General features: G+C 38.8%; 1 protein-coding gene across 1 annotated transcript; it reads right to left on the bottom strand.

Annotated features, from left to right (window-relative positions):
* Window positions 1-1,406: 1,406 nt before the first annotated feature.
* On the bottom strand, window positions 1,407-20,640 carry snx19b (sorting nexin 19b). The gene is made up of 12 exons (XM_079481676.1): window positions 20,495-20,640; window positions 18,473-20,105; window positions 18,228-18,366; window positions 18,047-18,147; window positions 17,237-17,356; window positions 17,021-17,142; window positions 16,832-16,925; window positions 16,556-16,742; window positions 15,921-16,050; window positions 5,407-5,591; window positions 4,839-4,926; window positions 1,407-3,630 (listed from the first exon to the last, which is right to left on the bottom strand). The coding sequence occupies exons 2-12, from the start codon at window positions 20,084-20,086 to the stop codon at window positions 3,507-3,509; spliced, it is 2,904 nt and encodes a 967-aa protein (XP_079337802.1). The 5' UTR covers window positions 20,087-20,105; window positions 20,495-20,640; the 3' UTR covers window positions 1,407-3,506.
* Window positions 20,641-21,112: the final 472 nt, after the last annotated feature.

Genomic DNA, 21,112 nt, shown 5'->3' with positions numbered 1-21,112 from the left:
CAAAGCTGTTTGAGACACGGCCATAAATATCTACACTGATGTTGTGGATATTACAGATGATTCGAGAAACATATGCACAACATGAATGTGAGCTAGAGGGAGCATTGTGGTTTAAACATTATATAACTAAACCATCGTCTGAGGAAAGTGGAGTACTTATCTTATTTATGATTTTTTTGTTAAATACATAAGCATATATGTTAATATGAGAAAACACAAGATCGGGAATATAGTCACGATGAATTTAGTAGTGAACAATAGTAGTTGCAGATGCTACTGACTGGCATAGCCATACATTAGCAGGATTAGAAGTTTACTTTCGTTGTCACTTTGTAACAAAGAGATCCCTGAAATGAATCAAAGGCGAAGCGTTATTCTTTATTTCACTTTTGGGATAACAGTCAACTTGCCAAACAGATTTAGCCATCGCCAGAATGAGTCTCAGAGATTTAATAATCTGAAGTCTCTCTGTTAATCCATTTCTGTTGATGTTGGAGATAGACCTCTTTCTCCAAGGGCAAACTCTGAACAAAGGTTTAGAGACTTTTTTCTTGGAAAAAAGTTCTTGGAAATCTGGATGTTTCCAGAACGTCTCATAACGTGGACCAATGAGCACCACGGTATTTAGATGCGTTCAGGTAGTCTTTGTTGTTTTCATTGTGAATTAACCTGATGACGTGCTGATGAAAACCAAATGGAGTCAATAAATACCATCAAAAAACATACAAATAGATTGACAGGTATATTAAAATGGCAATGTATCAATGAGGAAATAATTATAATTGGATGTAGTGATCCTTATAAAGGCTGCCAATGCATGGTCTATTGTCACATTTCATTTTCATAAGCAGAGAGGATCAATTCAGTTTAGTTGCAGTTGTCCATTGTCTATAATATAGTCCAGCTGTGGTTATACACACACACGACGGTCCACTGGAAACTAACCTTGCTGGATTCTTATTTGACCAATGAGAATTTCTGTTAATATAAAACTCTATAAATAAAATGACAACATTACAGATTAAGTCAACATTGGATATGAAGTCATTATATTTGAGTGCTATTTTTTGTTTACAATTCAGGTTTTTTTCTCACCGCTGTTCATGAAATAAAATATCTTTATATATTATTTATATATATCTTTACCTTATATTTCATCTTTATCACGCATGGTTCAAATTTTATATTAATGAAAACTTTGTTGGAATGAGACAAAACAAGTCGTGTGTGAACCCAACTCTGTAAATTTTGCTCAGGATTCTAGCAAATACCATAGAGTGGTTTCAATATTACAATATGTGCAATAACAACATTATTATTTTTACATTCTTCTTTTCTCGAACTACACGTATGCTGCAAGTCTAAGTGTGACGCAAGGAATAAAAACAGTGTCCGTTCATATTTTTGTAGATCTGTTTACTCCATTTAATATATGCTTGATGTTTTCTTTTGGTACAAGCTGTTTTTCCTTGTTTCAGATCACGAATATGTTATCGCTGACACTTGATTCACAATTAAGTTACAATAAGTTACCACAATTAATATCATACCTTGCAACAGAAAGTAAAAACGTATGCACATGCTAGAGAACAAATGACAACATCCCTGTAATATGCATTTCCACTGAATTATTAATGACGATATCCACTGCTGCAGCCTCCTGTTTCAACACATATCAGGACAACATAAGGCCTACGATACACACTCACCAGATCACTTACAGAAATAGTGCAACATTCAGCGTATTAAGCACGGTGTTGTAATGCATGATGCTAAACAACAGCAGGACTCCCAGTGCAGAAAAAAATCTGCATGCGCCTATAACATGATCACATACCAAAACTACTGGACTGCTTTTGCAAGCAAAATAATGACTACAGAAACAACTATGTTAATAGCGCATTGGGCCAAAGTAACAAAATATTGTGATGATATCACTTTTCGAAACATTGGAAATGAATTCTACATCATCTTGAGGATGAACAAGCCTCTTTTACTGTTCCACATGTGCATCTATAACAAGTGTTTTTATAAAATTAAGTATTTATTTACACACATTAAGGCAATCGAGACATTATCTAATTGTGCTAGAATCTTTAGAGGTAAAATGTGTAAACCATAAAATAAGAACACTGAGCCTTGCTATCAACTGTGTACATGCTTAAAAAACAGCATTTCTGTGCAAAATCATGAAGACTGAAGCGACATTTAATCTTTAAGAGCATTAAGATATGTTTGATAGTTAAGATACGCGTGACACATGTCTATACAAAAGTTTGTGCATAAACTAACTACGGGGCGTTCTTATGAGTAAATGTGGTCCGCTTTCATTGGTTAAAATGTATGAATTAAAAGGATGGTTCACCCAAAAGTGAAGCTGTCATTATTTACTCAAACTCAAGTTGTTCCAAACTGTTCTGGGGCACTATTGGCTACCATTGTAGCACAAACTGATGCTATGGTAGACAATTGTGCCCCAGAACTGTTTGGTTTCACAAATTCTTCCAAATATCTTCTTTTGTGTACAACAGAACAAAGGTTTGTAGGTGAATGAATGGTGAAAAAAAACAGTTTTTGGGTGAACTGTCCCTTTAAGTTGCCCCATGCACAATACATCTAAAGAAATAAACTTCATTCAACACATAGGATTTTACTTATTTACATTTGACATCACTTTACCTGAAATGAGAAGGAACACAGCAAGGACTACAACAAAGAGCCTTCGCAGAATTTCAGGACAACGAATGTTTTGAAACCTGGCTCTGTTTTTGACGCATAAACATGACCTTTTCCATCGAGGCAGTTTCAAACCACTTAATCATATGTTGTGAAGAGAGACGTTACGTTTTCAAGTCTTATTAAATTGGCTGAAAGACCACAAAGCACGTAGAGCATTACTGTGTCACCAAAAAAAGATGTGGCATGTGTGAAAAACACATTTCATACGCATGGGATGAATGGGCTTCTCCCTTTAGAACACAGGTAAACATCTGTGATGGAGGCATGATTACTAAGTGTCTGTACGGTGGAATGAGGGAATATATGTAAACAGGTACATCAAGATTGAAAGGCCTGTAAAAGCCAAGTAAGAACGCAGGGAACTGGCCTTATTCTGAACTCAGACTGAATATTAAATGGAAAGTCCATCTGCAAGAAGTTTCCCCAAATCTGAAACGATGTGGATAAAAGTCTCATGACTAATTCAGATCCGGTACGTGGGGCATTAGAGATGGGACTTGTGTTTTTGATGAAACGCAAAACAGGTGGCCATTAATCAAGGCTAGCCCAGATATACACGTTGTGTTTGAGTCCCAGAAATAGAGAGACTAAATTGGTGCCAGACACCGCAAGCGTGGATCCAAATCCACTCTCTTAACGCAGGACAATCTCTGCTCACATCTTCCAGCGTGTATTTCAGCTTACCGCTAACTGCTGCTCTTTAACATGTTTATGAGTGACATGGTGGATGTGCCAGCGTGGTTATGCGTCTGGTCTGCTCCATCGAACTATGGCGGCAACTTCTCAGCGTTTTTAGACAGGCTGTGCAGGAGCGTTTTCTGAAAGCTTCTGTCGGATGCCTCGGGGACGAGAAATTCGATGAGCAGATCCCAGATGCAGTAAACAAGGTGCCTGCACACACAAAAAGAACAAAACAAGCACAGTCACGGATCACAGATCACAAGTACAGCTACACCCTGCCAAAGTCCCTTTATTCAATTCTATTTTATTTATATAGCGCTTTTCACAATGTGCATTGTTCCAAAGCAGCTTTGCAGGAGAAAATAAGAAAAAAATAAAAACATGCGAAATAGGTAAAACACTGCACAGTACATGGTGTTTTTATAACAAGCTAAATTACTCTGGTAAATAATATCTAATGTCAGCATCTCCCGGTGGTTTATTTAGCATATTTTGTATTAAGTGAATGCTTGTCTGAAAAGATGTGTCTTTAAATCTAAATTTAAATTTGGCGAGTGTGTCTGATCCTCGAATAGTGTCGGGAAGGCTATTCCAGAGTTTAGGTGCTACGTATGAGAAAGCTCGACCCCCTTTGGTGGATTTAGTTATTCTAGGTATTATCAAAAGTCCTGAGTTTTGAGATCTTAGAGAGCGTGATGGCTTATAGTGTGATAGAAGCTCTTTTATGCAGGTAGGGGCTAAACCTTTTTATGGGAAGGCGGTTCACTCGGTGGTCATCTGGGATAAAGCCCTGTGCATTTAGGCGATGGCAAACAAGAAGAACTTCTACTTGAATGTGACATGACTGAACTCTGTCAATATTATGTAAGGGATAACGTACAGGCAGCCGGTTGTTATCGTAGAATCAAGCCCCGACGGTGGGATCAGGACCCAACGCGAAGCGGCTGGCTGATAACAGATGGCTGTCTGTACATTATCCCGCTTATTACACGGCTACTTGCCACAGGAGAAGAAAACTGGACATGAAATGTGAATTCGAAATATTTTCTAGGCTCATTTTTACCGAATGCAGACCTTGCGCGGGGAAAAGCAGCTTTGTTTCGGTTTTAAAGTAAGAAGCGACATTCAAATAACACATTCGAACAAAAGCAACAACATTGGATTATTGGTTCAACTCAAACCACAAAATATTTCACGAAAATATTGTTTATTCCACTCAAGCAATGTGCACACATTCAGCAGCAAAAATAAATAAACAAAACAAATGACTGTCTGTCTCTTAAAAGATGGCGATTTGTACTTCTTTTACCATTCAAGACACATGTCCACTGGGGTTTGTTTTGTCCTCAGCAGATCATAATCAGTGTTGGAGTCAATACAAGAGTGCACTGATTTCATCTTAAAATTCTCAAACGCACCTGTTTATAGTGGGGTCCTGAAAGGAATCCACAACCATCTGCCAAGAGATCCTGTACTTCTCAGAACCGAGCATATCGGAGACCAGATCTGTAAAAACACAGAACCACACAATACACTCAGGAGATGCTGGCCAACGCTACGTTACTGATGTACTACAGCGATATTCCTCCGAGCTTGTTCTGTTTATGTCTTCATTCATTTACTCATCTCCTGATCAATGCAATTTCTGAATCACATACGCCGCAAAAGAAATTACATCCGTCTTTTGCAAATTATCACTTGTGACTGTTCCCGATATTTGCAAGTCTTGAACTGAGCCAAGTGAAACATGTAGATGTAAGTGGTTTATAGAGGTAGGCCAATATATATTTTATTCATAGAGAATACTACTAACATCCCCAAAAGTCAGCTTTATAGGCATATATCACATCTGTGACAAATAAGAAAAAAAAATACAGGCATTTTAACTGATGCAAATTATATGTAATTTACCATTTAAATCTAAGAAATTTGAGCAGGTACAGCAACACGTTTATGCATCTGCGTGTTTATTTGTTGGTGACCGACCTGGCAGTAGTTTCATAAGGTTGTGCAGGGCCTGTTTTCTGCTTTCATCTTTTTGCTGCTGGCTGCGCTGGGGCCGCGGGTGAGCTGGCAGATTTCCTCCAGGCCAGATGGCCTCCTGAAGCACCCGTAGATAAGTGACCCAATACTGCGTGCAGGTCAAGTTGGCCACACTAACTTCAAGCCACCTACAAGCCAATCAAAACAGGGCACATTGAGATTAATACAAGACTGATGGAAGTCTGGTTTTTGACAGAAACTTCTAAAATGGATAAATTCAGCATTTATTAAAAAGCAATTATGAACTGAATGGAAACGCATACACAAAAAACTGTATAATCCACGTGTGATCAAAATACAGACTAGACGTCTAGAAATGGAATGGAGAACTCCAGGAGAACCTTGAGTAATTTAATTTCACCATTGTCCTTCAACAGCAGCGGATGGCCATCTTTGTCTGTTCCAGTTAAAATCTCTGACAAGCCACATATGGATATGATTTGTCCTAATGAAATGCCAGCGATGAAATGCCATCTCATTTCACAGCGTCCATTTCGCAAAATTACTGTTGGCCACTTCATACTACATTCAAGAAATTGCAGGTAACTGCAGGGTTGCATACAGTTAATGTGGATGAGATTGTGTTTAATATTTTAAGAATCACAACCACTTTGGCAGACGGTCATCTAAAATAGTATTAAGCCAAAAAATGAATATATATTATAAAACACTGCCACTATGGGGAGAGGCTGCCGTACATGAGGCAATAGAATAGGTTCTGGCACACTGTATGAAAATGTATGAATTCTGTTATCATTTACTCACCCACTGTATGACTCTCTTTCTTGCACAGAACACAAAAGAAGATATTTCAATGAAAGTCGGTAACGTTACAGCACTGGCCCCCATTCAATTCTAGTGTATAGATACAAAACCAATGCAAGTGAATGGGGGCCAGTTAGCAGCATTCTTCAAAATATCTTCTTTTGTGTTCTGCGGAAGAAAGAAAGGCATACAGGTTTGAAATGAAAAGCGACAGAATTTTCATTTTTGGGTGAACTATCACTTTAACTATGAAATTATGTCAAAAGTTAAAGTTAGTACAAGAAACATGTTAAGTGGAATTCAAAAACCAGACTAGAATGGTCAAGTTTAGGTAATTGCTTCCCTAAAAACACTCTTTGGCCTGGACAAACGTTCTTCTGCATCTAACCATGGAAAACGATGATATCATTACTGGTGCTATTTTAACATCTTAGATGTCTGATGAGTTTTACTCCGCTAACATCTGTATTAGAAATACTCAACAGTCAGAAATCCCGACCTTAATTACTGTTTACAATCATATCGTCAATCATAACAAATAAACTGAATCGGATGATTCAAAGCAGCGGAAAAAATACATCCCGAATAAAAAGTTGAGCAACTGTAGTCTAGAGAAGTAACGGTGAAAACAACTTGCACAAGATGTTTTAATAGTCTGCATGTTCTTAAAATTATAAATAAGGATTTTGGTTCCGAAATGAATTGAGTTTTTTTTTAATACCATCTCTTTAAAACATAAATTAATCGTGCATTCCTTTTAATATCAATCAAACTGCAGTTGGTTGGTTGGTTTAGATTTAAGCCTTAATAACTCATTTTGGTTCGACTCTTCAACCATATAACCCGCTTCAGACTTAAATAATATTAGCACTGGGGAAAACAACTGTTTTCTAAATAAACTTTTTCTGTATGTGAAGAGGGCCCAGGATTTCCACGTGTCATTGATTTAACTGCCCTGCGCTTCAATTACATAGTTGGTTTATTTTAGTACATACTCTTTGAAGTACCACACATGCTGCATGGTGACAGTGGCTGTATGACACTAAATAGCATCCAGATAAGCTCATAAAATCCAACAGCAAGTTCAATTTAGTAATGTCTTATTCTGTGTTATGTGTAGGGAAATAGTGTCCCCAATGGATTCCCAGACCCTTTCAATTATAACACTCCCATATAGAATAATGGATAAAAATGGCCATTAGACTACAATTACTGTCTATTATCGATGGTACTCACCAAAAAAAGCAAAATAATATATTTTCACACATTTAGACATTTCGGTATTAATACAGTTTTTTTGGGCCTTTTGTATCTTAGCTTATGAAAAAATCTCATAGTGCTTTTGTAAGAAAAACCTACGTAACATTTGAGCCGCTCTGATGTAACGTGATGGAACAAAAACTAGCTGTTTCCAAACAACAATCAGAGTTTTATTCCATTAATGGCATTTCTGCCATTTAAAAAGGCCAGTTCATGTGGACTGGCACGACTTTAAGAGACGAACCATATAAGCAGGAACGCGTCTGAGCCAATAGGAGTGGAAAACAAGACCGCTTGAAGGTCACCAGAGCCAATAAAAGTTTAAACTACCCTTTTCAAATTTGAATTCTGACACTCCAAAACATAAACATGATAAGTGTATTCCATTTGGATCCTTGCTTAGTCCGCATCTCAGATAAACTTGGAAAAACTGATGTGCTGGAACACGAATTCGAGTAGGAACTGGAGTCTGAATGTACGGACCTTTCATTAGGAAATGTAAACTGACTGTCTATCATTTCAGACAGAAAGTGCAACAACCTGCAGAGAAACGGAATTAAACAACCTGAAGGAAAACAGTTTTACAACTCTTCACAAAACTGAATGCTGAAATGAGTATTCTCAAAGTACCTGGATGGTCTACGGTTTCCGGTGAAAATTCGAACTGTGAGTCCATGGACACTTAACGGCTAATATTAGCCACAACTCACCGCGAGAGCGCGGAGTTAAGTGACGCTACACTGCATTGATAAAATCAAATAAAAGATGCGTCGCTAAATGTATAAATGTAAACGTTACATACGAAATAATGATTGAGCCAAGAAATTAAATTTCCCCGTGTTATACTAGGCTGTATTTTGATGTTCGTATCAGTTCATGATCACAGTGTCGTCTAGGCAACAATGGCGACTTCTGTTTCGCGGTAGTATGTCGCAGTATGTGCATACCATTTTGCGACGCACTATGTGCTTTAAGGGCATAGTGCGAGTAGGCAAATTGGGAGGCTGCAGTTATGTTCAATCCAGTACATAGGGTTGTTACGGTACCATAAACTTATTTTACGCTGTATTATACACTAGTATTAACCATAGTAATTGAACAAATTGTAGCAAATTGTGTCGTATACTGTAATATTTACTATGGTGAGACTAAAAAACACTAGGGTCTAGGAAATTCAGTCAAGTTTACGTCTAGTAAATACTTGAGTACACTAGAAAATTTTTCACGTGCAAACTTATTGAAATGTGAGACTAAATTAATTTACACAGCAATGTTTATAAAGGGAAATGTTAGGCTTGCTCACAATGTGAAGCTCAAACGGCTAGTAGATGGCGGCAATCAATTTTATCAGTCAGTGAATCATTCAACCAATTCGTTCCAAACAACTAATTTATAAAGCTTTAGCATTGCGATGCTACCGTAGCACCTGTACACCGTGTGTAACCCTAGTATATTGTAGATAAACCTCTGGCAGAAATTACAGTCTTCTGTCTGACGAGATTCTCTCTATCAGATCTGCACATCTGGCCACTGCAAATTTTCCTCGGCTGAACCGGTCCAGCTCAGTCAAGTTTCATGGAGATCATGAGCGTTGAGCCTTTTTCAAGTCCTCCCAGAATTCTCAACTGGATTGAGATCTGGACTCTGCCTTGGCCACTCCAGGACATTAACATTGTTGTTTTGAAAACATTCCTGTACAGCTTTGGCTTTACGCTTGCGGTCAACGTCTTGCAGGAATACAAATGTTCTCCCAAATGTCTTTTAGAATCCATCAGGTTTTCCTCCAGGATATCCCTGCATTGATTTTCCACTTTTATCCTCAAGTCTTCCAGGACCCGCAGCAGAGAAATGTCTTCGCAGCGTGATGTCACTCCCAGCATGTCTAAAGGTGAAGATGCGGTGTTTGGCTCAGACAAGACATGGAGATTAGTCTGATGTCCAAAAAGCTCAATTTTGGTCTCATCACACCGTGGAACATTCTTCCAGCTGGCTTCGCTGTCTCCCACATGTCTTTTGGCAAACTTCAGCGAGTATGTCAGATAATATAAAGATGTTAATAGTGAAACACCATAGCAATATTTGTTGCATGTGCAGTCTCTCCAATCCCTGACACTTATAGAGTTACAAGCTTTAAAGCCGTCACTGGTGTCTTGGTGGCCTCCATCACCAGTCTTCTCCTTTCATGGAAATCTCGCATCAAACCCCTGCCTTGTACTTTTCAATAACTCTTTCTTAAATACTTGCCTGGGATGTTATTCATGGTGTAAGCTCTGCCACAATACTGACTCACCAGAAGCGAGACCTTCCTGATAGAAGTATACTACAATTTAACCCATTGCCTATTTATGCAAGTTTTAAAAGTCATAATAAAGGTGTTGAACATTTAAGAAATCAATAATTTTTGGCTTTTATATTCATAATATCACAGAACTGACTTTGTTTTAGGAATCAAGTCTTCTTTTTCTTTCATATTTTTTTATTTGTCCTAGGAAAATGCCAGATAAAGTCCACTGTGAACAGATTCTTTAATGCCTTAAAGCCTCAACCGTTTGACTGTTTTTCATGAAAGTAATGGTTTTATCTGAAAATCGTCGTTTATTTTTTCCTTCATTATGTGTGTGGGCCTTTTTAATATTTTCTTCAGATGGGAATTTTAGGTCTACGCACCTCATTTGGACCATTTCTTTAAGCCCATTAGGCCCATGGTGATTCTATAAGCCATAACTTGCTGGGAATTCTGTGTCCATGAAATGACACACATGGACTAAAACTCATGTTAGTGCAGGTGTTTATAACAGGTGTCTATTTAGGCTGATTACATAAAGATCCTTTTCCAAACAGGCAAAAACAGAGACCGATTCAACTCCTGCTTTCTTACAGAATGGAACAAAATGGTCTACAGTATATGAGGGGCCAAGAGCTGAACTGCATCAATTTGCACTGTGAAATAATCAGACAAATAATCAGCCAGTGTTTAAACAAGCCATCACAGGTTACCAGTCCGTTTCAAAACCCAGAGGAATGTTGGACCAAAACATAGTGTTTCCCAAATCCAAATTATCTGGTTTGTCTCAGACTAATCCATCTCCATACACAGCTATTGCAAAACAACAACATACCGTCACCCCAAATGCCATATTCTAGACTTGAAATAGCATCTCTGTATGGATACCAACTCGTATGGGTACACTTCTTTCTACAGAATCCCAGCTGATACATCTACTAAAGAAAAATGATAAACTCAGATGTCGAGATGAGATTAAAATGTCATAACTGAGATTTTCTAATCACAACAAGAAAGACTGTGTGGTCTATTTTCAGATGGCCCTACTGAGAATTTAGACCTATAGATTTTCTCCCTTATTTACTCATCCTCATCTCGTTCCAAACCTGTATAACTTTCACTCTTCAGCAGAACACAAAAGAAGATATTGTGAAGAATGTTGGTCTCCAAACAACAATGGTCCCCATTGACTTCAAATATATTTACAAAACCATTTTCTCAAAATATCTTATTTTGTGCTCCCCAGAATCAAAAAGTCATGGCAAAAAAGAACCTCAGTGTGAAGTGGAATGGTTTTAGATCACCCTGAAGATCTTACTGTAGACGATTCTGCTTTTACATGCCTGCTTACCAACTAAACACATAAATGGCCAAGAAATATTTGTTCCTACTGTGTAGAAAATCACTCAATTAAACAAATACGACAATAATACATAACACCTGATCATATCAGAATTAAGTATTTCTCAATGGTCAAAATTCGTTCTTTCTGAAAGCCATGCAATAAAAACAGATTCATTGATCAAGCCTATAATATATAACACATTGCAATGTTATGAAGTTCTGGTCCTAACAACTTTTGACTTTGGGCTTCTCTGCCTCCTAAAAAAAAGTGTCATGAAATGAAAAACCATAAGAATATTCAAATGCAAATCTACAAAAACTGGGAACATTGTAGCGTGCTGTTAGAAGTTAGTGAGGTTGTCATTGTGCAGAGCCAAAACCAATGAACTGCTGTTGCTGACATGAGGGTGACAATGCATAAACATGGATGTACAGGCTGCAGATGTCTCCAGCGTGATGGATCACGTGAAGACAAAGACACAGCTTTCACATCGCCACGGAACAGCATCATCTGTGGCACCCCAATAATGGATTCTCCGTGAGGAGATCAAACCAGCAACAAGTTAAAGACACACTATGAATAAAATATGTTACTATACATGTATATGTATGTTACTTAATATTACGTATATTTCATCATCCAGTATCAGACAGAGAACACTGCCACCAAGTGGTTTTACAGTACACCAATACTCGCTAATGTACACCAGCGCTTCTCAACCTCCTGAGGATCAAGCATCATGTAACACTTAGATCCAAATCTAATGAAACACACCTGAGCCGGATAATCAGAGTCTTTATGTTTGCTTGAAAATTACTGGCAGGTGTATGAGCTCAAGACTGATGCAAGAATCCGCACCGTACTGAAATGTCAGAACATGTTATATAAAAACGGATGTCCGCGTGTTTGTCTGGAATGGATAGTTACTGTACGTCAAAGCTGGTGCCGTTATTTCCGAGCAGCTGGTGAAATGTAGGGGTCAAAATATTGTTGATCATAGTTAACATTCCACAAGGGTACAGACGTATGTTTAAAAATAATCCTCAAGCTATTACCGTAACCATAATTTCTCGGTCGGTGTGCGATAATACACCCACGGTGATAACTGATCCATTGCTAAATAAAAAGCACAGGTCAGATACTTCTACTTTTCCTTATGGGTTATTTCATAAAAGAATACCATCACAAGCCTCCAGTCTGAGGTCTGTGTGGCAGAACGTGTAAATTTCCATGTGGAAACGTCTTTGGATAATTAGGCACACAAAGACATCCGGCCCAGTGCTACAAGAGCTGCAGACGGCGGACAGGCAAATTAATTCCTTCCCTCAGATGATGTCCGCTGTGTCTGTCTGCACACATACACGAGCGGCAGCTGGCTTGTTTTTCTGCCTTGCTTGTTTCCACGCGATCACATGGTTCCGAGTGCGTTCGGTATGTTTTTATTTAGATTCTCAAAGCACATGCAAGTGATCTTCTACGGTGCAAGCCAATTCATATCATACAAGCAGGTGTCATATTTGACTGATTTAAAAGTCCAATGTGTCATTTTTTGGAGGATCTATACATAACTATGTCTTCAGAGCGTTATGTTTATATTACCTTTGAATTCTATCTACATCCACCACGGGTCCCCTTGCATGGAATTCACCATGTTGTTTCTACAGTAGCCCTAAACAGACAAACTGCTCTAGAGAGCGCGTTTCAGAAATACGTTATCCCTTCAGTAAAGAAGCGAAACCGTGGCGGCATCTTAGTCCTGTGTCAGCCACCATTGTGCTTTGAAACGGAGGGGTGGAGTAACCCGTTCGATTCCACTAAATTTCAAGGAGGAAAACTGTGAATTAAGTACTGGATGACTTTACAGTTTAGGGGAGGCCCAGATATTTTTGTGGAACGATGTATTTCTCTCCCATTGTCTGTATGTATGACTGATATATGCAATTCTATAATATATATGGAACATAGAATATGCATTGTTTCAATCAGTGCAGTTTCATTATTTCCTAAGAATAAATTATAAATAAATACAGTAATGTGCCATAACGCATAACAGGGTTCATTGTTTAAACGAATCACATTTGTGAATGAGATTTACACATGATCTAAAAGCTGCTTGATGTACCGGTTCCCAAAGAGCGGGCAGCGAGCAATGTTTGTAGACGTGTTTCCAGCCATTTTTGTTCGCGATTTTGCTGCATCCACTCACAATAATAAAGTTTTCTTAATTTCTAAACAAAATATCTTCATGGAACCTGATCTTTACTCTTTAACTTTGACTCATACAATGTATTGTTGGCTATTGCTACAAATATGCCTGTGCTCCTTAAGACTTTTGTGATCCAGGGTCACATTTAGCCTGTATAAAACTATTAACAGGAAAAGGAATAGGTCTTTACATTAAATTTATGTATATATTTAGAAACAACACTGACAAACACTTGCTTTGATACAACCCTTTTAGTAACAGGTTTGAACTTCATCTAAAGCCAAGCCAGAGCAAAGAATAGAATTGGTCAGGGTTATGAGTAACATTTAATAGTGTTCCTCTCTAATACCTACACTTATATATGATATACATATCTAAACAAATAAACACAATAACATATTGAACATCCTATGCTGAAAGTAATGTGTGTATCACATAATAATTGTAACCATACCACAGATGCTAACATCTAGACAGCTTTTAATCTAAACCACTGGCAGCTGCGAGTTAATTTTACATAATACAAAACAAAACATTTTACATAAAAGCCCCTTAATAAGCTCTATCTGTAGTTTGTTAGCAAGCTGCTTTTCAGATGCCAAACCTTGATTAGTTTGTAAGTGAATTAGTAGCGATTTTCTAAGCAATTGTAAATGTAAACAACTGTGCGACTGCAGATCTTACGATAGAGGGCCAACAATTCCTGATTTGATGTTTTTCATTATTTATCACAAATAATCAAACACAAGAGGTCAATTTCCAAACCCAGTCATTGGTTGCACATTTCAGAGAACAAATGCGGCATTCTGTTTACGGTGGTCAGCTAACCTGATGAATATAACAATTCCTTAAGAGAAATGCTTTGCTAGGACACTCGAGTGATAAAAAAGTCATTGCATTACGTTTTTTTTTAATCGCTGAACAAAAAGCTATTCTACTGATCAGCTGTAACAAAAAAGAGAGACATCAGGTCTGGCCAGCTGTTTAGAAAAGACATGGGCCTTACCCCAGCTTTCCCCTTCGATGGCTGTTCGCCATTAGCTAAACATGGCAGGACGCCGGTTTGCTAGCAGGTGTTTAATACATGGCCTCGCAACCAAGCCGTCTAAAGCGGCTAGACATCACACCACGAGTATCTGCGAAGCAGATGCGTACGGAGCTGAGGGTTTGCGTGTACGATTTAATGCGAGGCCTGGCATTTCAGCCTGAATCCTCGAGCACAGACAAGGTGGGTTTCAAGACAACAAGAAAAAAGCCAACCTTTTATAGCACAAGAAGTCTCTACATTAAAATACATTCTTGCGCCGCAGGATAAATCTGTAGTTTTCAGACATGTGGTCATCGCTAAACTAAGCAACAAAAAGTGTTTCAATTAAAGCCGAGCATAAATCTTCAACCACAAGCTGAAACCAAATCTGGAGTTGAGGGCTCAGCTGGACGTCCCGCGGTTGTTATTAACTCCGGAGAAGTGGATCAGTGGATATGGAAAAGCCTCCACAGTTTTAAAATACACGGTTCTCACTTCCTACATCAAGCTGTCATCGATCCGTACTTGCCAACTTGTTTATAAAAGCAGTTTTGGGAGGAAATGAATAGTGTCTTCAGGTCACACCTCATTGGGTCTGATGATAGCTGGACGCCACTCATAGAACTAAATGTGATAGGGTCTTATGCCAAATGTTGTGATGTCATATGACAACAATGTAACATAATAATAAACTACTAAACTAAACTAAACTAAACTAACTAAACTGTTACTGGATGATATATTATGACACAACAGCAATAAGGCACAATAAAAGAATGGCAAAACTAGACATGGGACACATACAGCTTCAAATACTTAAAACTATCACAAATGCATTCGAGTGATTACTTTAATTTACTTTAATTAAGGGACAGTTTGCCAAAAAAAATAATGTCATATCATATTTATTTACCCTCATGTTGTTTCAAACCTATACTGTATGACTCTTTTTTTGTGGAATGTAAAAGAAGATAATTTGAGAAATGTTTTGTGTTCATACAACGGAAGTCAATGAGGGTCAAAGTTGTTTGGTTACCAAAGTTTTTCAAAATACTCTCCTTTTGTGTTCTGCTTGAGTCGTACAGGTTTGAAATGATATCAGGGTGAGTAAATGATAAAATAATTTAATTTTTAGGTAAACTGTCCCTTTAAGCCAATGTAATATTTTGTGTATACAAATGTCTTACTGCTTTTTAGTGACCTATAAATAAAGGCTTTAGGATTTTTATTAATTTACATCATAACTTTTTTTTGTTTTGTTTCTTAAAACAAGTCTCAGACCATGGGACATAAGCTGGCCGTATGTTACATTTTGAAAGCGAAAATGTTACATAGCTTTCAAGATCCAAGCCAGTCTGATAAAAGCCAATAACTCTCTTGATGTATGGTTAAAACCCAAAACATGTCCAAAAACAAAGCAATTATAAAATCCTCAGCCTTTTTGTTCTTATCTTATAGCAATATATAAGAAATATTTAATGTGCTAAGGGTATTTCGTCTCGTGATATTCTAATTAAATACTGCGAAAGGGGTGTGAAACTGCTGCTATCATCCATGTGAAGTCACACACCTTTCTATAAGGGTTCCAAACAGCAGTCTGATAGTCCTCTGAAGGTTCTCAGTGCACACACAGCTCCACTGATCCTTCATGAGCAGACACACGATATTCAGAGCAAGGTCAGACAGAGACGTCTCGTTCGCTGTACGAAAACAAACAGACACACATCTCAGAAGAGAACTGAGGTCAGGGTCTTTTAGTGTGCTTGCAAAATGATTTCAGTTCTCTGTCTGATTGTAAATAAGAGCAGATATTTCCATGACTGTACACAAAATATTCATACAAAATGTTTCAATAAATAACATGTTGTTATAAAATGGAATTTGGGACCTACAATGCCCATATCAAAGCTTATTTTCCATTATGAAAGTGCTATGCTGCCCTCTTGAGCAAATATTGAGACATTACAGTTAAAATCTTTTTTCCATGAGGAAGTCAAACCATTTAGACCTGATGCAGAATGATGAGACTCTTTAAAACTGATTGCAAAGTAAATATAAATGTTGAAGCAGTCAGCATTTTCTGTAAATGCAACTGGAAGAAGCTTTAAAAAATCTGCCATAGTTGTACAAATCTATTCAGCAATATCACAATTAAAGATGAGCCCAATTTTGTTCCGATTTTGTGACAACAACATGATTCATTACCAATATCACGGATGACAGGTTCACTTTCCATCTTCGCTCGTGCGCATGAACACTGTTTCATGTCCCATTTGGGACCCTGACCTCCGCCTCTCTCTCCATCAGCATCAAAGCCAGGAGCTTTACACTCCAAACGCTCCTTCTCTGAGATGAAGCTCTCCAGCCCGTTCAAAAGGAAGCCATTAAAAACCTTGAGGAAAAACAACAAGCACAAGCACTTCAGAATCACAGCGATTTTGTATATTGGACTACTAGCTTAAACATCCGACTGATACTTACAGTACTGCTTTCATCAAAGCAGTAAAGCACTTTGGGTCTCATGTCGGACACGTTGAGAGAATGTGCGATTTTACTGGAGAACCTCATTCTTGACCTAGAAAAGACACAAACAGAGAGAGAATTCATTGATGTAGAAGAACTGATGAATGAACTGGCAGAGACAAATTTCAGGTCTTTTTCTTGTCATACTTTGATTTTTTGTCAGTGGAGAGTTTCCCATCAGGCTCTGTGTCTATATCTTCAGTAGGACTCTGCGGTTCTGAGCGAGGGAAAGCCGTCTTCAGAGTGTCCACGATAGCATTCACTACAATCTACATGTCAGGCATAACCCTCAATAAAAACTTAAAAAATAAATAACTTTTTTACAGTATCAAAACTATATTAATGGAGCTGTTTTTGAAGTACCTTGTCAATGCGTGAAACGATGAATGGTTTCTTTACAAAAGCAATCCTTGCATCTGTGTTCAAAGCGAGAAATTCCTGCATTTCCTCACTGTTGGCCGTTTCAGGAATGGCGCAAAGTTGCTGTGAAAAAGGATTGATTCAATGACCATTAAAAAGATGTAGAGATGCACTGATATATCGGCCAATAATCGGTATCGGCTGCTAAAGGTTATTTTTCATACTATTGGCCGACTGTCATACTCGTAACCAGAAGGTAGCCGTACGATTCTCAGGACCGGCGGGTTACGACTGATATGCCCTTAAGGAAGGCCCCTTACCCCTACTCGCTCCCTGGACGTTGCAGTGATAGAAGCCCACTGCTCCTGGTGTACGTGTGTTCACGACTTGATGTGGGTGTGTTCACTATTCACTTGATGGGTTAAATGCAGAGGGCACATTTCGGGTATGGGTCACCATATCTGACAAATAGGTCACTTTCACTTTCAGTAGAGGACAGGAAGATGCAATGCATTTGTACTCTAAATGTTAGGAAAGATCACCAGTTTGATGTTCAATATTAATAGTCATTACATGAACTAATAAATTAAAAAAGTTTAGAAATATTAATTTGATCATCAGAATCTGTATCGACAGATATCAATCTTAATAATCGGGCATCATAATCGGTGCATATCTTAAAAGAAGCATCATACATCACTGAACAAAACTGCAAACTACGCGAAAGACTACGCGATGGTGACGTCCCGAATGATTGTGCAGAATTCAGCCATGCTTATGTACTTAATTATATTAAAAACAGAATAAACTTACTCTGAGGAATGTTACTAACAATCCTTTCCTGGCCTCCACTTTGTCACTATCCATGTTTCCAAAAGGAAGTTCAGGAAAGATCCTCTTCGGTCCTTTTACATCTACAGTAAACAGCACATCAATCAATCAACAAAACACTCCTTTCCAAAACTCTGACAGGACTGACAGCAGCTCTACCCACTTTTAAGAATTTTGCGTAATTCTGGTTTCTCTTCCAAACGGGTCTGAAGGTTGAGGAATTCGCTGTATCGGCGGTTGACAGTGTGATAGGCCATAGGCTGCAAAGATTCAGGATTCTCAGAATCTACGGCTGTTTCGTACTGTAAGGCAAAAATATCCAGCATCATCCATCCATATCAAGAAGCAAAGCAGTACAATATCTGACTAGTTATATCATTGGCTGGTCAAAGCAGAGAGATATTTCACCTTTACAGTGTAGAGAGTGTATGGATGCGAGCCAGTGCCTCTGTGCTCCTTGGCCGTGATGGTGCCGGTGATGCGAAGGTTCTGAATAATGACCGGACCTTCTGGACTGCTGAGAGGCTCAAAGTTGAAAGGTGCCAGGCAGTTTCCAGCAGCTGGTGAGGAGGCCTGCAGGGGTGCACTCAGATTTAGCTCACCTGGGATCGGCAAACCAGGCTGAAGGGCACACGTCAACCCTCTTTCAGCACTCTTCTCCGGTGGGTGGAGATTGCAAAAGCTTGACGACTCTTCCTCTGGCACGAGAGTGGATTGTAACGAAAACTCCTTGGGGCACTCCTTATCTGTTGAATTGGTGTACGTCTGCAATTCATCCTCAAGGTCTAGGACATTGTCTACTGGAGTGGTGCATTCTGTGAGTCTCTCCATAAGCGCCTCCTCTGTGCTGATCAAAACCAGTGATTCCAGAGAGCTCCTCTTAAAGTCTGTCAATGGAGACTCGAGGTCAGAGTCCGTTTCTTGATAAAATGGATTGGGTTTGCCGAGTCTCAGATAATCCCTCGATGGGCCAAATCCAGACAGAAATGGTTTCGTCGGCCGCGTTTCATCTTCCTCAAGATTGTGCGGAGAAAAAAGTTCAGTGGAGTCGATGACATCATATGCTGACAGTTCTGGTGTGGGGATCTCCGTAACTGCGGGGGTGTCGGGAGTCAAAACGCAAGGAGCCTCAAGTTCCTGTTGTGCGTTTTCTTGATTACATGGGACCTGTGGTGGAGGCTGAATTTCTACTGGTTTTGGCTCTGGGGTTGATTCACTGGACTTTGTAAAAACACTAACAATCAACATGTTTAACCAGTCTGGGTCAGACAGTTTTGCTATTAAAGGCAGAAAAACATTGCAGGTTATGAGCTCACACACTACATACCGGCCTGTTCTAGTTTCTAAATGTGGGGATGGTGCAAGAATTTGTAAAAGAAGATCCACCATTGCCCTCACATAATTGACCTCAGCAGCAGAGCTCTGAAGAGCAGGGTGGGGTAAGCAGAACTTGCTGTACGCCTCCCAGAATTGGGTAGGATCGTCACCAACTTTTCCACCTTCTCGCCCTTCGAGGTTTTCCTTGGCACTATAGTAGCACTGGAGATGGCATCCGGAAAGATCAAATATCCTCCGTGTTAAATCTTTATGATCTACTTTTGCTGCTCGACCCTTGAGCTCCATGGCCATTGAGATCATGGCATTGTGCACTTCATCCTCAAACTCTGGCTCTCTAGACACGGTGCTGTACCACGAGGAGACAAAATCACGAACGATCTTGCCAACCGTCTTCTGGATTTCATCCTCCAGTAACTGCTCACTCTCAGCACTATATGGGATCTCCTCCAGCTTCACAAACCGCTCTAGATGAACAACACTGTCAGAGTCCAGGACTGCCTGAGAGCCAAGCCAACCACCTAAGACCACTAAGAGGCTGGTGAACACACAGAGAAGCCAAACATTGACCAGAAGGTGAAAGAGGACCATCCAAGCCAAGAGTGCCCCAAAACCAAGCAGCCTCCTCTGGACCAAAAGCTCAGGTAAGCCCCAAGGGCTCGTGTTGAGACTTACAGGGTGAGACATGGCAGAGGTTTACGCGCTTCTGTGAAGAAATATTGAAGTACAATATATAGAAATTGAGTTCAATCTAATTGCATCATACACCGTTTGAAAACATTTCTTATAGATTTCTTAGGATTTTACAGCTGTAGCAATTATGTCGTTTTGGCATAAGCTATGGTTACCATGGTACCACATAAGAAACCTGATGATCGATGAATTGGTATTAACATGCTAACTAACCGCAATACAAAAACCGCTGAAACTGATATTAATATAAACGTTATTTACGCTAGTTATTTATTCATATTAATAGTATTATATTATATTGAAATATGTTGATATGATGACGTTGTGTATGTGATATCGCGCTGGCGTTTCGTGCTTAAGTATTTGTAACCTATGACTAATATTGAATTCAAATGAACGTACCTTAAGAACATATATGGCGGACGTAAGATGTAAGAAATAAAGTTGCAATCCAACCAGTGCATGATTAATCTTTGAGACCGGCGGCTTTGACGGCCTTCCAGTGTTTTGGTTTTGACATCTTCCTCGACGTTTCTCTCTTTGTCGATGAACTGTACTCGGCGTTCTGTCGACCTCTACAGGTAAAACGGGGAAAGGCAGCGCCCTAAGCCTAAAATAAAAATGTATGTCAAAGTGAAACATTTCGTCGTCTAAAATAAAATTAATGTTAAAGTGAAACATTGTTAGACATTCCAAATATCTATAAAGGAGTTTAATAAAAACTGAGAAGCAAAGCAAAGACCGTTCATTGGTTTTGCTATGAATGAGGGACTATGTGTGACACTTAGTTCTCCAAGATTATTCGAAACATTCTTGTACAATGTTGTACAAAAAAAACCTGAAACTGTTTTAGAGCAGAACATCAGTTAAAGTTTTGGGATTTTAAAAGTCATGTTGTGTAATGCAACCTTAAAACACTTTAAAGGGAAAGTTCACCCCAAAATGAAGATTCTGTCATCATTTACTCACCTTCAAGCTGTTCCAAATCTATATATATTTCTTAAATTTTTAAGCCAAGAT

The sequence above is a fragment of the Barbatula barbatula genome, assembly GCF_947034865.1.
Source record: "Barbatula barbatula genome assembly, chromosome: 19".
NCBI lineage: Eukaryota > Metazoa > Chordata > Actinopteri > Cypriniformes > Nemacheilidae > Barbatula > Barbatula barbatula.
The sequence above is the reverse complement of the archived record's forward strand: the minus strand, read 5'-3'. Positions and strand labels throughout refer to the sequence as shown.